Consider the following 18451-nt stretch of genomic DNA (forward strand, 5'->3'; position numbering starts at 1 on the left):
ACCCGAGGGGCGGATGAGATGCCGAATGGAAGTACCTGGAATTGAAGATGAACAAGACGGCTGCCCAGATAGATTGCAAACCTCAAATACTTTTGATGTTCTTTGTAGATGGGGACGTGATATTAGGCGTCGGGCAGGTCGAGCGTCACCATATAGCAGTTTTAATACAATAGGTTGATAGTGGATTTTATTGCTTCCATTTAGAATTTTTTGTAGGAAACATGTCTGTTTAGGTCTCTTAGGTTTATAATTGCCCTGTAGGAGCCGTTCGGTTTTTTCACCAGAAAGACCGATTAAAAGAAGCCTTCCCCTTCCTGATCCTGGGGCACTGTTGTCACTGCCTGTTTTAAGAGCAAGGACTGAATCTGTACTTTTAGAAGGGATTGAACTTTTTTGCAAAGTTTCTTGTTCATGTAGAATCTTTTTGGTGGAGGGGAAGCGAACTCTATTTTGTACCCTGAAGAAATCAGATCCAAGACCCACAGAGATTTAGCAATTTTTTCCCAGGCTGGGAGAAACTTTTGGAGTCTTCCTCCTACCGGCTGCTGGCGTCATTGTCCGGGTTGCTTTGAAGATTTGTCTGGGTTGAAGAGAAATCCTCTTCCTCTGCCCCTGAATGGTTGCCATGTACCCGAACTTTCCCTTTTCCTGTGGACTGGTCTACCTTACTTTTGGGGACGAAAGGACCGGCAGTTATGGAAGAATCTAGCTTCTGATGGAAACCCTTTTTTCCTGTCTGAGGCTTTGTCCAGGATATCATCCAGGATGGAGCCAAAGAGCCTGTCTCCTTCACAGGGGATACTACATAGTTTGTTCATAGAGGTGTTATCCCCTGACCATGACCTTAGCCATATAGACCTCCTGGCTGAATTAGCCAAGGCGGCCGATCAGGCTGATAACTTTACCAGATCAGCAGAGGCGTCTGACAGAAAACTAGTGGCCTGCTTAAGGACTGGGAGGGAGGCTAGAATGTCTTCCGTAGGAATACCCGCAAGCAGATTCTCTTCTAACTGGGCAAGCCACATTGAGAGGGTCCTGGCAGAACAAGTAGCCAAAATGCTGGGCCATAACATATCGGTGCAAGTGTCCCAGGATTTCTTAAGGATTGACTCACATTTTTTGTCCATGGGCTCTCTTAAGAGTCCCACATCTTCAAAGGGAAGTGAGGACTTTTTTGAAATCCTGGCGACTGGGGCATCGACTCGTGGGGTTTTATCCCAGTGAGCGGAGTCTGATTCGCTGAACGGGTACTTGCGTTTAAAAACCCTGGAGACTCCTGATCTTTTCTCCAGGTCTTTCCATTCATTAGCAATTAATTTTTTTATATTTTCGTGTACCAGAAAAACTTTTTTTGTCTGCCAGACCCCTAAACATGTGATCTTGGACGGATTGAGGTTCTTTAATTTGCTCAATATTCATGGCCGCTCTAATAGTCTTTAATAAGGAGTCAGTATCTTCAACTGAACAGAGGGGCCTCACAGAATTATTGTCAGATGAATCTGAATCTGAGGATACTTTGCCTTCATCCAAATCAAATTCAGATTCTAGAGGAGTCTCTGGAATGGATTTTGAAGTGGAGGGAGCCTGAGGGAGGGAGGCTATCCTGGTTTCGAAGGCTGAGGAAACTTCTTCTTTAATAATGGATCTTAAACTGTCCACTAGAGAGGGTGTTTCCTCTGACATTACTTTATCTGCACATTTTTGGCAGAGTGTCTTTTTGGAGTGTCCTGCTAGTTGTTTTTTACAGATGGCACATTTCCTTTTAATAGAGGATTCCCCGACCTTGGGTTTTCCCTAAGAATTAAAAGAAAAAGATTCCTTTAGGCAGTATTCATAAAGGAAAATTTTTCAGTGAAAGGAGCCTTCACCCAGAACAGAGCCCCCCAGTGAACTTAAAATGGCAGGGGTGAGCAGAGGGATGTTAAATAAAAATAAAAAATTACTCCTATTAGGAGGAGGCTTACCGGGCTCAGGGCCTTCGGAGGGTCTGAGGGCAGATCCGCAGAAAGACATACTGGTCCGATCTGTAAATCGCACGCCGAGACAGGCGTCCTTCTCTGCCTCTAGCAGGCCGCAGATGGAGAGCGCGTCACCCGGGGTAGCCTGCAAACCGCAGGGCTTACATCTAGATGTTGGAAGGGCCTCTGTCTTGCCCCGCGATCGGACATCCTGCTGCAGCCCTCCTGACACCCGGCCAGGGAGAAAAGAGGTATTAGGCTGCGCGATAATGGTAATGAGCAGGAGAGAACCCCCCTCCGTTCTCCACTTCATCCCAGAGGGACAGGAAACAACTGGAGAAGGAACATGGGAGGAGGCTTTTAAAGGTTAGTTCTCCATGTTGTTTCCTGTCCCTGGGAAGCTAGGTAAACCCTGGGAGGCGAGGTAAAAAGCAGTTGTGTGCGGTTCTGCTGCGATACTGCAGCCACACAGAGTGCCAAACGCTATTGGAACAAATAATTTCCACTGGTGTGATTTACCAGTTGCTCCCCAAAAAAACTGATTGAAGCAGGGGTGTTATATACCAATAATATACTTTCTATATAGTGCATTTAGGTAGTGCAGCATTTGTTTGTGGGTTTGCTGAGTTACCGCATCTACACAGAGTGACAAACACTATTGGAACCAATAATTTCTATTGGTGTCATTTACTAGTTGCCCCCCCCCCAAAAATAAATATGGATTGAAGCAGGGGTGTTATATACCAATAATATACTTTCTATATGGTGCATTTAGGTAGTGCAGCATTTGTTTGCGGTTTTGCTGCGTTACATCAGCTACAGATAGAGACAAACGACATTGGAACAAATAAATTCTACTGGTGTGATAGAACAGTTGCTCCCCCCAAAAAATGGTTGAAGCAGTGCTGTTATATACCAATTATATACTTTCTATATAGTGCAGTTGGGTAGTGCAGCATTTGTTTGCTGTTTAGCTGCGTTACCTCAGCTACAGATAGTGACAAACGCCATTGGAACAAATAATTATTACTGGTGTGATATACCAGTTGCCCCCCAAAAAAAGTGAAAAAAGAAGTGGGCTACAGTAAAATTGTTATTCAGTGACCGCATAATGTACCTCAAGCCACATAATCACAATTTCTTTTATGTCAGGTGAATATGCCTAATTTTTAAGGCCCGTACTCCTGTGGCCTAAAATAAAAATTTTCTAGGCTCCAACAGGGCACATTTCAGAAAATTTCCCTTTAAGATGCATAAAAATGTCCCCTGATTAAAATACATATTATACATATTTTGTGGGATTTTTGTCATTGATCCCCCTCTAGTATGTCACTGTCCATGTAGTGGAACTATTTGTACACTTCTACAAAGTATTTGGTGGCTGCAAATATGAGCTGAAGGTTTAACACAGGTTCGCCTGCCATTAAAGTGAATGGGGCCCGCCGCGAACTTGCGGTTCGCGAACATTTGATCATGTTTGTGCGATTGCGTTTGCGAACCGTTCCGGCCGATGTTCGTCCATCACTACTTATGCCCCCTTACAATAGTTATGCCCCTTACAATAATGCTTCTCCTTAGTGGCCCGACAACTATGCCCCCTTTCGGCACCTCCTGCAGTAGTACTGTATCTTAGTGTACCCTTTACATCAGTGAGGTTGCTGTACTTTGAAAAAAGTTAAAAAGTAATACCGAGCACATCATGCCCTTCCCAGCAGCAGACGTGATGTGATGACGTCATCTCTCCTGCTGAGCTGAGGAGAGCGCACAGGCCGGGGCATTATCTCAGGTCTGTGCGCTCTCCCTCTCAGCCCAGCAGGTACAATGACATCACTGTATCACACCTGCTGCTGGGGAGAGTGCGGGCCGGGGAATGAGACCTGGGCTATAATGGATGACAGATACAGCAGCTGGACTCGGAGGGAGAAGAGTAGAATGGACAGTAGGAAGCTCAGTCCTGTCACTCTCAAGTAAACAAACTGGATGGCACGCTCCATAAAATCTTCCTTTTTTTCGTGGATTAATATTAAGGGCCTGTGATTCATATATAAACACTATCCAATGATAATGAAAATTCTATCACTACAGATGAACTATTTCTTAAGATTAATTTCAGGTGTAATTCTGATGAATCAGAAGAGTCAATTAGGGAATGTTAAATAATATGTGATCCAGTATTACTTGGTATTTAATGTAGAAGATTTATTATACTGCACACTGACACCATTTATACTGATGCAAAAGGGCGATGGAAGGTCCCACCAGATACCAACGGCCATCTGACCAATGATTGCTCATAAAATCTGTCAGATAATCTGTTGGTGTAAATGCACCTTTAGATATAAACTGCAGATCTTGATGATTTGCTCGCCCAAATGCATTATATGTGAGGGATACCACCCCTCGTGCCCTCTTGACATCAACTACGTTGAGCTCACGAGACGTGTTATGGTCCCTGGTTACCAAGGCGTGATGTTACGCTCTCCCAGAGGAGCAGGTAAGGTCAGCTTGGTACAGTTTACACCGACACCTCCTGTCCACGCGGGCACAGAGAGGCAACAAGCAGAAAGAGCCTTTTCACTGCTGCAGTGAAACAGCGCTTTCTCAGCCCGGGTAATCTGCCACCAGCTTCTCGTTTGATATAAGCCCGCTCCGCTAATGGGATTATATAGGGTGAAAAACCAAACCGCGGTAGCTTATAACTAGGCCGAAACACGGACGTGGAGATTCGTGATCGAAATACAAGACAGTAAAAGATTAAATTATATATTTAATCGCCTTATGGGCTCACTAGATAACACAATATACACAAAGAATATTATACAGTGGTCTGAGGTTACAAATAGGGTTATTGCGGGTATCGAAATTTCGATACCCAATCGATACTTTTGTCCCGGTATCGATACAATACCAGGATTTTCATTTTTTCGATACTGGCCTGCACTGCTGCGCAGTCTAGTATCTCTGAACATGCTGCTGTCGGCGCGCTCATGTTCCCTCAGCAGCACAGGAGAGAAGGAAGCAGTCTCTCCCTCCCCCCTGTAATGCTGCTGTCGCTGCCACCAATGGGGAGAGAGGGGCGGAGGAGGGGCAGGCGCACTGCGCCACCAATGATAGTACTTTTCATGGGTCCGGACTTTAACCCCTTCCCGACTGCAATCTGTATATATACGTGATAGCTGCACATGCCCCGTGCAGCTATCACGTCTATAAACGTCAAGACAGTTCTTTAATCCAAGCGCTGCAAAACGCTTGGATTAAAGCTTCTGCCCCTGCCCTGCTGCTGTCACGGACAGCATACAGTTCAGTAATGCCGGCAAGGGACCAATCAGAGTGGCCCCTTGCCGACAATCGATCCGATTGGTTAGTCTGTGCAGACTAGCCAATCGGATCGCGGCAGTGAAAAAATGCCGGTTTCAGGCTCTGATCTGCGCTCTGCAGATCAGAGCCTGAATGCAGGTAGTGTTCCTCATGCCCCCCGATCTGGGCCCCTCCAAGCCCTTGGTGCCCCTCTGTGCCCCCCCGATCTGTGCCCCTCTCCTGCCTCCTGCGGTCCGCCCCCTCCCCGCCCCATACATTAGTCCTGCCCCAGCCTCCCTCAATGCTGGCGGCCGAATCACCCCCGACCCCCCCCCCCTTTCCAGCGCTGCCCCCAATCCCCCTGCTGTGTGTGATGGCGGCGGCTCCATTCCTGAGCCGCCATCAGCAGAGAGTGTCAGCTCTATGCTGACACTCTGCTGTAATCCTATAGATGCCGCGGCATCGGCATCCATGGGGTTAATAGAGGGAGAGGGCTCCCTCTCTCCACCATCGGGGCTGCTGCGCTGCGATTGCAGTGCCCGATGGTTGCCATGGCAACCGGACGCTTTCCAAAAGCGTCCGCTGTTGCCACCTACAGGGCATCTGATTGTATTATACTTTGCAATGCAAGAGCATTGCAAAGTATAGTACAGCCATCAGCCCCACTGGATCTTCAAGATCCAAGAGGCACTTGATAAAAAAAAAAAAAAAAGAAAATAATAAAAGTAAAAATAAATAAATAAATAAAAATGTTAAATTAAAAAAATTAATTGCCTTTTCCTATAAAAAATAAAAATACACATATTAGGTATCACCGCGACCGTAACGACCGTCTCTATAAATATATCACATGATAGTCCCCGTCCGATAAACACCATAAAAAAAAAAAACTGTGTAAAAAAAGCCATTTTTGTTACCTTACATCACAAAAAAAGCAACAGCAAGCTATCAAAAAGGCTTATGACCCCCAAAATAGTACCAATCAAACCGTCACCCCATCCCGCAAAAAGTGATACCCTATTTAAGACAATCGCCCAAAAAATAAAAAAGCTAAGGCTCTCAAACTATGGAGACACTAAAACATCATTTTTTTGGTTTCAGAAATGCTATTATTGTGTAAAACTTAAATAAATAAAAAAAAGTATACATATTAGGTATTTCCACGTCCGTAACGATCTGCTCTATAAAACTGTCACATGACCCAACCCCTCAGATAAACGCTGTAAAAATAAATAAATAAAAACTGTTCCAAAACAGCCAATTTTTTGGTCACCTTGCCCCATAAAGTGTAATAATGAATGATCAAAAAATCCTATGTACCCAAAAATGGTACCAATAAAAACCTCAACTCTTTCTGCAAAAAACGAGCCCCTGCACAAGACGATCGGCAGAAAAATAAAAAACATATGGCGTTCAGAAAATGGCCACACAAAAACATAATTTCTTTTTCAAAAATGCTTCATTATGTAAAACTGAAACAAACCAACAAAGAAAGTAGACATATTTGATATCATTGTGTCCGTAACAACCTGCTCTATAAAAATAGCACATGATCCACCCTGTCAGATGAATCTTGTAAAAAAAATAAACGGTGCCAAAACAGCCATTTTTCGGTTACCTTGCCTCACAAAAAACTTAATATAGAGCAATTAAAAATCATATGTACCCCAGAATAGTACCAATAAAACTGGCACCTTATCCCCTAGTTTCCAAAATAGGGTCACTTTTTGGGAGTTTCTACTGTAAGGGTGCATCAGGGGGGCTTTAAATGGGACAAGGCATCTAAAACCAGTCCAGCAAAATCTGCCTTCCAAAAACCATACAGCGTTTCTTTCCTTCTGCGCCCTGTCGGGCGCCCTTACATCAGTTTACGACCACGAGTGGGGTGTTTCTGTAAACCGCTGAATCAGGGTAATAAATATTGAGTTTTGTTTAGCTGTTAACCCTCAATGTGTTAAAGAATTTTTTTTTATAAAATGGAAAATCTGCCAAAAAAGTGAAATTTAGAAATGTCATCTCCATTTTCCTTTAATTCTTGAGGAACACCTAAAGGGTTAACAAAGTTTGTAAAATCAGTTTTGAGTTACTTGAGGGGTGTAGTTTCTACAATGGGGTCATTTATGGGGGGTTTCCACTTTGTAAGCCCCACAAAGTGACTTTAGACCTGAACTGGTCCTTAAAAAGTGGGTTTTGGAAATTTTCTTAAAAATTTTAAGAACTGCTTCTAAACTTCTAAGCCTTCCAACGCCCTAAAAAAATTAAATTACATTTCCAAAATGATGCCAACATAAAGTAGACATATGGGAAATGTTAAGTAATAAATATTTTATTAGGTATGACTTTCTGTTTTAGGAGCAGAGAAATGTAAATTTTGAAAATTGTGAATTTTTCAAAATTTTTGGTAAATTTGGGATTTTTTCATAAATAAAGGTGAAATATATTGACTCAAATTTTTGACTATTATGAAGTACAATATGTCACGAGAAAACAGTCTCAGAATGGCTTGGATAAATAAAAGTGTTCCAAAGCTATTACAACATAAAGTGACACATGTCAGATTTGTAAATTTTGACCTGGACACTGGGGCATCAATGACCCTTGGTCATGAAAGGGTTAAGCAGCAGGCTACACAGAGCGGCGCCCAGAGATGTCCCTGCACTTACTATTATTCCTGGGCGCCGCTCTGTTCGCCCGCTGTGCGCCTGTGCCCCATTACCGTCTCCTGCAGTCCTGCTCCATATGCTAATTACTATCGGAGCAATGGGGAGGAGACATCAGCTTCTCTAGTGGGCGTTCGCTGTCCAATCGCAGCGCAGGGCGAAGGAACGCCCACTAGAGAAGCTGATGTCTCCTCCCCATTGCTCTGATAGTAATTAACATATGGAGCAGGAAAGGAGACAGTAATGGGGCACAGTGGGCGAACGGAGCGGCGCCCATGAATAATAGTAAGTGCTGGGACATCCCTGGGCGCCGCTCTATGTAGCCTGCTGCTTAACAAAGCCCGAACCCATATAAGGTCGTCTTTAACTTTTAATACAGGAGGCAGGTGCCGGCAGCAGAATCGCATAGCCGACATCCTGCCTCTGACAGGGAGCTGTGATCATCGGCACCTGAGGTGTTAACTGCAGTGGATCGCAGCTCCCTGTCATAGAGGTCGGGTGCTGGCTATTTGATTCCGGCACCCGCCTGCTGTATTTGTATTAACATGTCAGTTATCTTCAACACTCCAGTATAATAAATATTAGTGGCGCAGTGCCAATGAGGGATAAAAATATAATAATAATTAACTCACCTCCTCCAATTGATTGCGTAGCTGCCGGTCTCCTGTTTTTTCTTCAGGACCTGTCAAAGGACCTGTGGTGATGTCACTGAGCTCATCACATGGTCCATTACCATGGTGATGGATCATGTGATGGACCATGTGATGAGCGCAGTGACGTCACCACAGGTCCTTTTCTGTTTTAAGAATGCTATTATTTTCCCTTATAACCATGTTATAAGGGAAAATAATTACATCTACACAACCTTGAACCCAAACCTGAACTTCAGTGAAGAAGTTCAGGTCTGGGTACCAAAGTCAATTTTTTTATCACGCACGTGCAAAAACACAATGCACCCGCGCGATAAAAACTGAACGGAACGCAATCGCAGTAAAAACTGACTGCAATTGCATACCTACCCGCGCGGGTTTGCCGCAATGCACCCAGGACGCATCCGGAGCCAAAACGTGACGCCCGTCTGAAAGAGGCCTAAAGCTACTTTCACACTTGCGGCAGTGTGATCCGGCAAGCAGTTCCGCCGATCTGGATGTGACTGAAAGCATTTGTGAGACGCATCCGGATGCGGATCCATCTTACAAATGCATTGCAAGAACGGATCCGTCTCTCCGCTTGTCATGCAGACAGACAGATCCGTCTTGTATCTTTTTACACATTTTTACCGGTCTGCGCATGCGCAGACTGGAAGGACGGATCCGGCATTTTGAATGCCGGATCCGGCACTAATACATTCCTATGGGGAAAAATGCCGGATACGGCATTCCGGCAAGTCTTCAGTTTTTTTCGCTGGATATAAAACCGTAGAATGCTGCGGTTTAATCTTTAGCCTGATCAGTCAAAATGACTGAACTGAAGACATCCTGATGCATCCTGAACGGATTACTCTCCATTCAGAATGCATGGGGATATGCCTGATCAGTTATTTTCCGGTATAGAGCCCCCGTGACGGAACTCTATGCCGGAAAAGAAAAACGCTAGTGTGAAAGTACCCTAAAATATTAAGTTTAAAACCCCCCTTTCCCAAGTTTACATTTAAAATATATAAACAATAAATAAATAAACATATTACGTAGCTCTGCGTCCGAAAAGTCCAAACTATTAAATTATTAAAAAATATCTCCTACGCGGTGAGCGCCGTAACAGAAACAAATAAATAAAAACCATGCGATTCGCCATTTTTTTGTCACCATGTAACCCCAAAAAAAGGATAGGACTGTTCTATTATGGGCCGAAAGTTTCATAAAATGCAAAAAGCACGCAGCTTTTTTTGGTGTTTTGTTTTTTTTCGCGTGGTATTGGGTATCGCAATACTTTTTTATGGTGACAAAAGCGAATCAAAATTTTGGTATCGAAACAATCCTACGCCGTTCTGATCGGCGTAGCGTTGTCACGATACCAAAATTTTGATTCGGTTTCGATTTGGAGACTAAAAATTTAATTTGGCTACTAAATTTTTCAGTTCAGGAGCCAATGGCTACTAGGTATTTTTTTTTTGTCTGGAGCACTGCACCCTTTCCCAATTTTACATATAAAATATATAAACAATAAATAAATAATAAATAATCGCCACGTCCGAAAAGTCAAGACTATTAAAATATAAAAAAATAATAATAATCTGCGCGATTCGCCATTTTTTTTAATGCGGAATGCACGTGGCTTTTTTGTTTTATTTTTTTCGCGTGGTATCGAATGGTATCGAGTATCACAATACTTTTTTATGGTATCGAAGCTGAATCAAATTTCTGGTATCGCAACAACTATAGTTACAAACACAGGTAATATGGTACAAACAGGATTACGCAGAGCACAAGTCAGTTACCGGGTAGATGAATGTTCAGTTGGGTTATGATTAGTCCTTTGCTGTATTCACATGGAGGGCAGTGAGGTCAGCTGGTTGCAGGTCTCTCTAAACACATGGCACGATGTGACCCTCCTTCAGAGAAAAGACACGCCCACTTGCTGGCACAAGCCTTTGAAACTGGATCACCTCCTCCTCTTCTGGGCTGGCAGCCAAGGACCCACAACAAAACCCATTAGGGCCCATAGCTCCAGACCAGAACATCACAGAGGGATGGTTCTGGGACCAACAGATCCGCCTGGGTTCCGGCTACAAGTAGAGTCAAAATATGGTACCGTTATTTGGTTTCTGTGGGGAGATATGTATATCTCCCTTCCCTGGCATCCCACCACCAAACTAAGACCATGGGCATGTTCATCGTGGCCACCGGTACACAAATATGTATCCGGTTTGCGCCTGCGATGGCCGGTTGATTCATAATTCCTTATAAATCGCCGGTTACATGCTTTTTGCTAGATTTGATTGAACTGGGGAATGGCTTGGACCCCCTGCAGGGAGGTTTTCCTGCAGGATCCATGCTGTCTAAATGGGGTGTGAAATTGTAAACAAAGGTGGCCTGCAAGAAATTTCCCTGCCATATGGCTGGGGCTTTGAAGCAGGGCCCTCCTGTGGAGTTCACTACCTCTGCTATCTTTCAGCAAATGGTGGCTGTGGGGACATAGCTGACAATAAATATTAATCCATATTTCTCACACATTCAGCATGGCAAAACATTCCTCAGACAATCATTAACCCCTTATTAACCAGCCTGTTTTGGGCCTTACTGACTAAGCGTTTTTCTTCCTTTTTTCATCGTCTTGTTGCAAGAGCTATAACTTTTTTATTTTTCTTTCTATGGAGTTGTGTGTGGGCTTGATTTTTGCGGGACTATAACAGATCTGATTGATTTTAAAATGCAATGCATTATCCCTATAGTGCATTGCATTTTAATATCAGTGATATTCTGACATTGACCAGCAAGCTGCGCCAGAGGGGCACAGCCTGCTGGAAATTACTCAAGCCTGGTCTGGGGCCTACATGAGACCCCAGCCAGCCTTCACACACATCGGCATTTACGGGGTGCCGATGGGAGACAGAGGGAGACCGCTCCCTCTGTCAGCACTTTACATGCGGCAGGCGCAATTGCCCACGGCATGTAAAGTGTTAAACAGCCTGTATTGGCACTACTGCCAGTCAGGGCTGTTAGAGCAGGGCCGCGGCTCTCATGTGAAAGCCGGGATCCCGCTCCCCGCTGAACGGGGGGGGGACCCGTGCAGCGCTTAGACTGGGCAGCCGTAAAAAAGCGGCGGCTTAGCCTAAGGCCCCTTAGTGACCGCTGTAAAAAGGCGTATGGGTGGTCACTAAGGGGTTAATAACCCCATTGATAGCATGTCAAGGCATGTAGGTGAATTTATTTATGCACGTGTAAGAAATACAGATGTTTAAGAATTTTTAGGAAAATAATATAAGCCATATATTGTATTGGTATCCTGTTTTCAGCAACTTCCTGGTAATTTGTGCCTATACTTGTCCTCTCAAAGCCAGTGTGAGCGAGTACTGTCTATCTGGACAACGGTCCATTAGCATCAAAGGTACTGTAGCTTTCAATTATCTAAAGAATGGCTGATAATTGTCCAGTAGGTGGTACATGGCTAGTGGGGCATAAGGAAGGACCAAAAAGATGTGTCCAAGCCATTTTTCTAGTCTAGTTAATGCTATGACTGGCTCTTAGGAAGGAAGGAAGAAGCGAAGAGGCAGAAGAGAAAGTGCTACAGAAGAGGAAACCTGGAGGGGCCAGAGCAAAGACCGGGACTGGAGAGACATGAGAAGACCTCTGTATAGTAACTACACTGTACTGTAGAGGTTTAGGAATTTGTGGTTTATACAAAATGAAAAGACTAGCGTGGTATTAGCAGGAGGTGCTCAAACCCACATGCAGTCGTGCAGTCGTGCAGTCGTGCATATATATATATAGGGGAGCAAATCCTGCACTTGTGGCCCGTTGCTAATGGCGATCCCAAGCAAAAATGCATACGGTGGAGGATGCCCGCAGCGAACCACAAGTACCACAATAGACATCCTACACAAGGTAGCAATTGTGTGGATGTCATAATCAATATAACAATATAACTAAATAATAGCAAAGACAGGTGCACTCTGCGGTCTTACTAAACCCTCAAACTGATTTTAAAATTGAGAGATTAGTCAACATGTCCTACGGTGTAGGACATGTCTAAGCCTGGGCACCACGCCAAGGTTTCTCAAGTAGCCCGGGCTTAGACATGTCCTACACCGTAGGACATGTTGACTAATCTCTCAATTTTAAAATCAGTTTGAGGGTTTAGTAAGACCGCAGAGTGCACCTGTCTTTGCTATTATTTTGTTATATTGTGAATTTGTGGTTTAGTTACCAAATGGTCTTGGGAGTAACTTTATTATTAGTAGTAATATACACAATATATATATATTTTTTTTTGTATAAGCAGAATCTTAGAGACCTCTCTGCTTTACTTAGTGGTCACTACTCACCTGGGCGGTTATCTGTAGAAATGTCCTCCGTACTCTGCTCATCACCTCTCACATATGTCTCTGTAGGATTAATATTGTTCAGATCTTCACCCGGATTCACCAGCTGTGAAAGAAATATTGTAGAGGTCATCAGACGGATGGAGAAGTCGTGTGGAAGGTTTTATATGACCTGAAAAGATCAGTAATTAGAATGATGACCAAAAACGACCAGACAGCAGGAGTTATCTGACCCAAATATCTGCAGGTCTCCTGTATAAATCCAATCTGATTGCTTCATTATTCCAACCAGTTTGCAATGCAGGGAGAGCAGCCCTTATATTACATCCCTAACATTACATTGTGTGTATATAACATTACATTGTTTGTGCACCTGTTGCCCTTGCTGGCCGCCCCAGGACTGTGAAGCCGCTAAGCCAAAGTTCTTTTGGTCCGTGGCTTATTTACCTCCTTGGAATGGGCATAATCATCTGCTCTGCTGCAGCCAATGACTGGATTCAGGGATAAGATGTCCACAAGAGACACATCACCAGTAAAGCCAGTCATTGGCTGCAGTAAAGCAGGTGACCATGTCTGTGCCGGCGAGGGAGCAAACAACATTTACTGGAAGATGGACACACAGGAGCTGGCACACATAACCAGAGCTAAGGGTAGCTGGTACGTATGACTCTTTCCATAGTAGAGGCTGCGGGCACATGTAAAAAGTTACTTATTCCTGAACAAACCCTTTAATGCTGTCTTCCTGTTCTATCTAGAAGTTTTGGTATGACTGCAGGCATGAAGATACTGTACCTACCGTAGTAAAAGGGACAATGGAGAACACAGAACAGGGGAGAACTGATTATCATCACTAGATCATCCTAATTATCCCTCTCTATAGTATAAGGACAGGAGAGGTGAGGACTGATTATCTATCACCACTAGAACACCCTGCTTATCACTGTTTATAGTAAAAGGACAGGAAACGTGCAAACTAATTACGATTATATTATATGATTATTATTATTATTATTAGTACCTTCCAAAAGCCTCTGTACTTTTTTTTAACAAACGCTGCACGACTAGATTTATCGCATGCATCATTCAGGGAGCATGTGTTATTCCTCCAAAACACAAAGCAGCCTCAATGTTCGTGCAATTGTCTCTGACCACCTTGCCCAGTTGGAGTTAGGTGAGGAGACGGCCAGCGCGGTTGTTTGCTGCTTGATGCCCTTTAGAAAGTATTTGGCTATGTGGCTACTATCACCCAGGGAGATCAGCTCTAAAACGGCATGGCAACACTTCAGATGATAGGAAGAAGGGGGAGTGGGAGCGATGTTCTGCCCCGCTTCTGTTTGGGACAGGAGGATATCCATGGAGGAGGCCGATAAGTGCCTGGTGTTAGAACAAACATGGAGGTGTCAATAGGACCTGGCCTTCTTGCTACAGTGCTGCCTCGCTGCAAAAAACATTGATCTAATGGGCTGTGAAAGGCATGAACTGTTCCAGTCCGTAACCGTTGCTCCAGGTGTCCATTGTGTGCACCTTGCTGCACAGTTAGAATTGCAAGGAGTGGCCTACATTCACCACCACTTGAGAGTACAAAGCAGGGATGGCTTTTTTTGAAAAAATGCTAGCTAGATAACTTCTAGTGAGGCTGAGCACATGCCATTAGCCCCCTAAAGGAAACAGAATCCACAAAGTGATACCACAGACACTGAACCACCAGCAACTTGTGAAAGCAGAGTTGTTTCTTGGCCACACATTCCATTATTGATGGCTGATGGTCGGACAGAATAGGAGGAGGCATAGTCTGAGCAGGAAAAGCAGTAACTGATGATGACTTGGACACAGTACTGCACGTGGATGCCGCCTGGCTGCCACAAAGGAGACCGGGAGAAGGAGGAATCTCTTGTTGTGGTAGCTGGCAGACACCTCTGTCACTCCCAAGGCTTATTGTAATCTGGCAGATCTTGCACAGGGCATTGCTTTTGTTTTCCAGCACCGTAGAGAAAAACTGCCAGACAGGAGATACTTGCCCACTCCACATAGAGCTAGCTGCAGCCGGGCTGGTTTTAGGTCTGGCACGTTTTCAGCCTGCGACCACAGTATCATCAGCATCACCAGTTCCCAAGCTGACAATACTAGAAGCAGATAAGAGTAAAAGAGACCGGCACTCGCTTGTTTAGATAATCTTGCTGTGATTTATTGTCACATTCCAGTGACACATTTCGGCATACAATCTGCCTTTGTCAAACTTGTCAAAAGTTTGACAAAGGCAGATTGTATGCCGAAACGCGTCACTGGAATGTGACAATAAATCACAGCAAGATTATCTAAACAAGCGAGTGCCGGTCTCTTTTCCTCTTATCTACATGGGACGCCGGCCCTGAGACACGTGCACCGCTACTCCACTTCAAACCGCAGTGCCGATTGATATATTGTAATACTAGAAGCAGATCTGGCCCTGGCAGGTTTTGGGAGGTTCTAACTGTATGTTGCCTTCACTCTGTATTGCTGCCACTGCCACCATCCTCTTCCTCTTATGTTACCTTCTACTCAGCACCCTGATCTAGGTCCCAGATCCTGTCCAACACACAATCAGTGTAAGGCCTCTTGCACACGAACATTTATTTTTCTGTTTACGTTCCGTTTTTTGCGTTCTGTATACGGACCGTATAAGGAACCATTCATTTCATTTCAATGGAAGGTACGCCATAGGCCTTCCGTTTCCGTATTTCCGTTCCGTTCAAAGATAGAACATGTCCTATTATTGTCCGCATAACGGACAAGGATAGTACTGTTCTATCAGGTGCCAGGTGTTCCGTTCCGCAAAAAACAGAATGCACACGGATGTCAAATACTGAAAAAGCCATATGGTCATGTGCAAGAGGCCTAATAGTTCTCAACCTCCCTGCCATGAAAACTGTGATATGTTATCATAGGCTTCCTAGCCCCCTTCAGATTACCTGCTTTATACTTGCCTTGAGTTCCACTGCTGCTACCTGTCACGGTGGGGAGTGTGGGAAACTCCCCACAGTACAATGGGGAGCAGACAGGATAGCAACTAGGCCTGGATGCCAGGATCAGGGAGCAGGTCACCTCCTATAGCGTCCCTAATCCTCGCCCCCCTCCGCTAACTCCTAACCGTATGAGTGGACCTGGATGATAGGACGGCTCATACCCAGGAAACCTAGGATCCTGAGTCGCCCTGATAATCCCTCAAATAGAGAAAGGGGCTGAGACAACCTGTTCATCCCAGACACGGATGAACAGGAGTCTCACTGGCCTAGCTGCCAGAGAAGGGACAGACAGTGCACCGCTACTAAATCGTCAGGCAAGAGCCAACAGACAACACACACTTACCTGCTGCGACAACAACGGCAACTGGACCCCCATGTGGACAGAATGCATAGCGTACACCGGCAGAGCTGCACACTGACTTGTGATTCCCCCTCTGGGGAACCCTGAGACCCCCTTCCGGAGGTACACAACACAGGGGACATGTCTAGCAAACATGCTGGGCTACAGACACCAACAGACCAGACATATAACAACAACAACCAGACAAGACAACAAACACCCATACATAAACATCACCAAACATATGCAAGGGTAGTGAGAGGAACGAAGACAATGTGATGACATCAGGAAGACATCGGGGAGACATCAATGTCCCACCAAGTGGCCCTCAAGGACTGGGCAGATAAAACCCAGGACAGGAGCAAGCTCCAGCGACAGCAAAGGATGGAGTACAACTGACTATAGCCTGGAAGCCACAGGCGATAAAAACCAAGTGGCCACAACTAGCCAGGAAGTTAACCCCTCCAGCACCAGACAGGGGAGGAACCAGGAGAATGGGAGCAAAGCACATACATGGTGCGACAAGGCGTTGCCCGTGGCAATCGGCATGCACGACAATGTGTCACGGCGCACAACAGCGAGGTCGAGACACTACCACTGCCCCTACCACCACCAGTGCAGCTACAGGTGCCAATACTATTACTACCCTACCACAAACACAGCTATGAATGGGGTGCCCCTCCTCCCCCCGAATCTCCTCCTCATGGTAGTCTAAACGCTGAGCCATCTAGTCCACAATTCCATCCTCTGTGTCCTCAATAATATTAGGAGCCAGGGAGAACTGTGGCCAACTACTACTACTCCTGGCAGGTACTGATACTGCTGGTACAACATACATTCTGACTCTGGGAGGAAGAGACATGGGTCTTTCGTTTTGCACTCTTACATTTCTCTGAGATTTTATTATGAGACTTATAAATTAAAAGTCAGGGGTTTGGTACAAATTATTTAACAGTACAAGCAAAATGGCAAGTGTGTTTTTTGTAATTTAAAGACAGTGGCACAATTAAATGTCTCTCCACTTCTACAAGCACACTCCACACTGGTATTGACAACTTACTTTGGGAAGAATGAAGTGAAATGTCTTAGAACTATGCTTTTAATATCAGTGGTAAAACAATGAAAACTCTGTACTAAAATGTCTTTGAAACACAGTCTGATGTACGAATATGTCCACTAACAAAATATAACAATGCAGCGTTTGTTGTAAATTGTCTTTGAACTATGTGTTTAATAATATGGATACTAACAGAGCAGGAGACTAAAATACTAAACCGAGCCATAGATTTAAAGGAAATAAATGAGGCTGTGAGGACAATTCGGGGTACTTCTTCCCCAGGGACGGGCTCCCGTTCGAAATCTATCGCCAATATGGAGACACAATTATGCCAATGTTATTACAGGTCCTAAATAAAACTTATCAGACCGGTGAGCTCCCCTCATCTTTATCCGAAGCTGTGATTCTAAAAAAGGACAAGGATGAAAGAGAGATCGGTGCGTATCGCCCGATATCTCTTTTAAATACAGACTATAAAATCTGTGCAAATATATTTGCTAATAGACTAAAGGGAGTTATAGATGGGTATGAACCCGGTCTGATCTGGGTGAATTAACCTAAGAGATTGGTATAATCAAGCATACGTAGAGCTTTCCTAAATATGCAGGATGAGAGGGGAGGTGGTTCCCGCTCCATCCTGTCAGACGCCGAGAAGGCGTTTGACAGGGTGGAGTGGGAATACATCTGGAAGGTAATGCATAGGATGAACCTGGGTAAATATTTTATCAAGTGGTACAGATCCTATATAATCACCCTTAAGCTAAAATTAATATTAATGGAGTATGGTATGAGCAAATAGAGCTGCACAAAGTGTGGGGAACCTTACTCAATTGACCAGTGTACAGAGGCAGGGACACCAAAACGTTCAACAAAAGTCCTCTTTATTTAGGCTCATCATATCAGTACAGCCAGTACATCCGGATCGCAGCCGGGTCAAGCAGTTGTAGCACACTGACAGTGTTACCTCACACTGTCTGGCTTTCCTCCAGACTGAGACACACCTAAGATCCAGCAGCAGGATTAAATAGGATCCCTGGACATGAGCATGCCTCAAGTCCCGGAATGGAACATGCGGAACAGGCACCCACCCAACACATTGCCTGTTCCCAGTAAAAGCCTGCCCTGAACTAGCTGAACCAGCTACACTATCTATTTT

At 44.6% G+C, this 18451-nt stretch overlaps 2 protein-coding genes across 2 annotated transcripts in view; both read right to left on the minus strand.

Moving 5' to 3' along the window:
- Positions 1–18451, minus strand: part of LOC121003537 (zinc finger protein OZF-like) — a 1338071-nt gene that overhangs the window by 1053853 nt on the left and 265767 nt on the right. The window lies entirely within an intron of this gene.
- LOC121004250 (zinc finger protein 420-like) overlaps positions 1–18451 on the minus strand; it is a 39968-nt gene that overhangs the window by 6714 nt on the left and 14803 nt on the right. Inside the window, exon 4 of the mRNA XM_040436412.1 lies at positions 12900–12938. Within this exon, the coding sequence (XP_040292346.1) occupies positions 12900–12938 (39 nt within the window). The remainder of the gene's footprint in view (positions 1–12899; positions 12939–18451) is intronic.

Source organism: Bufo bufo, chromosome 6 (genome assembly GCF_905171765.1).
Source record: "Bufo bufo chromosome 6, aBufBuf1.1, whole genome shotgun sequence".
NCBI classification, from domain to species: Eukaryota; Metazoa; Chordata; class Amphibia; order Anura; family Bufonidae; genus Bufo; species Bufo bufo.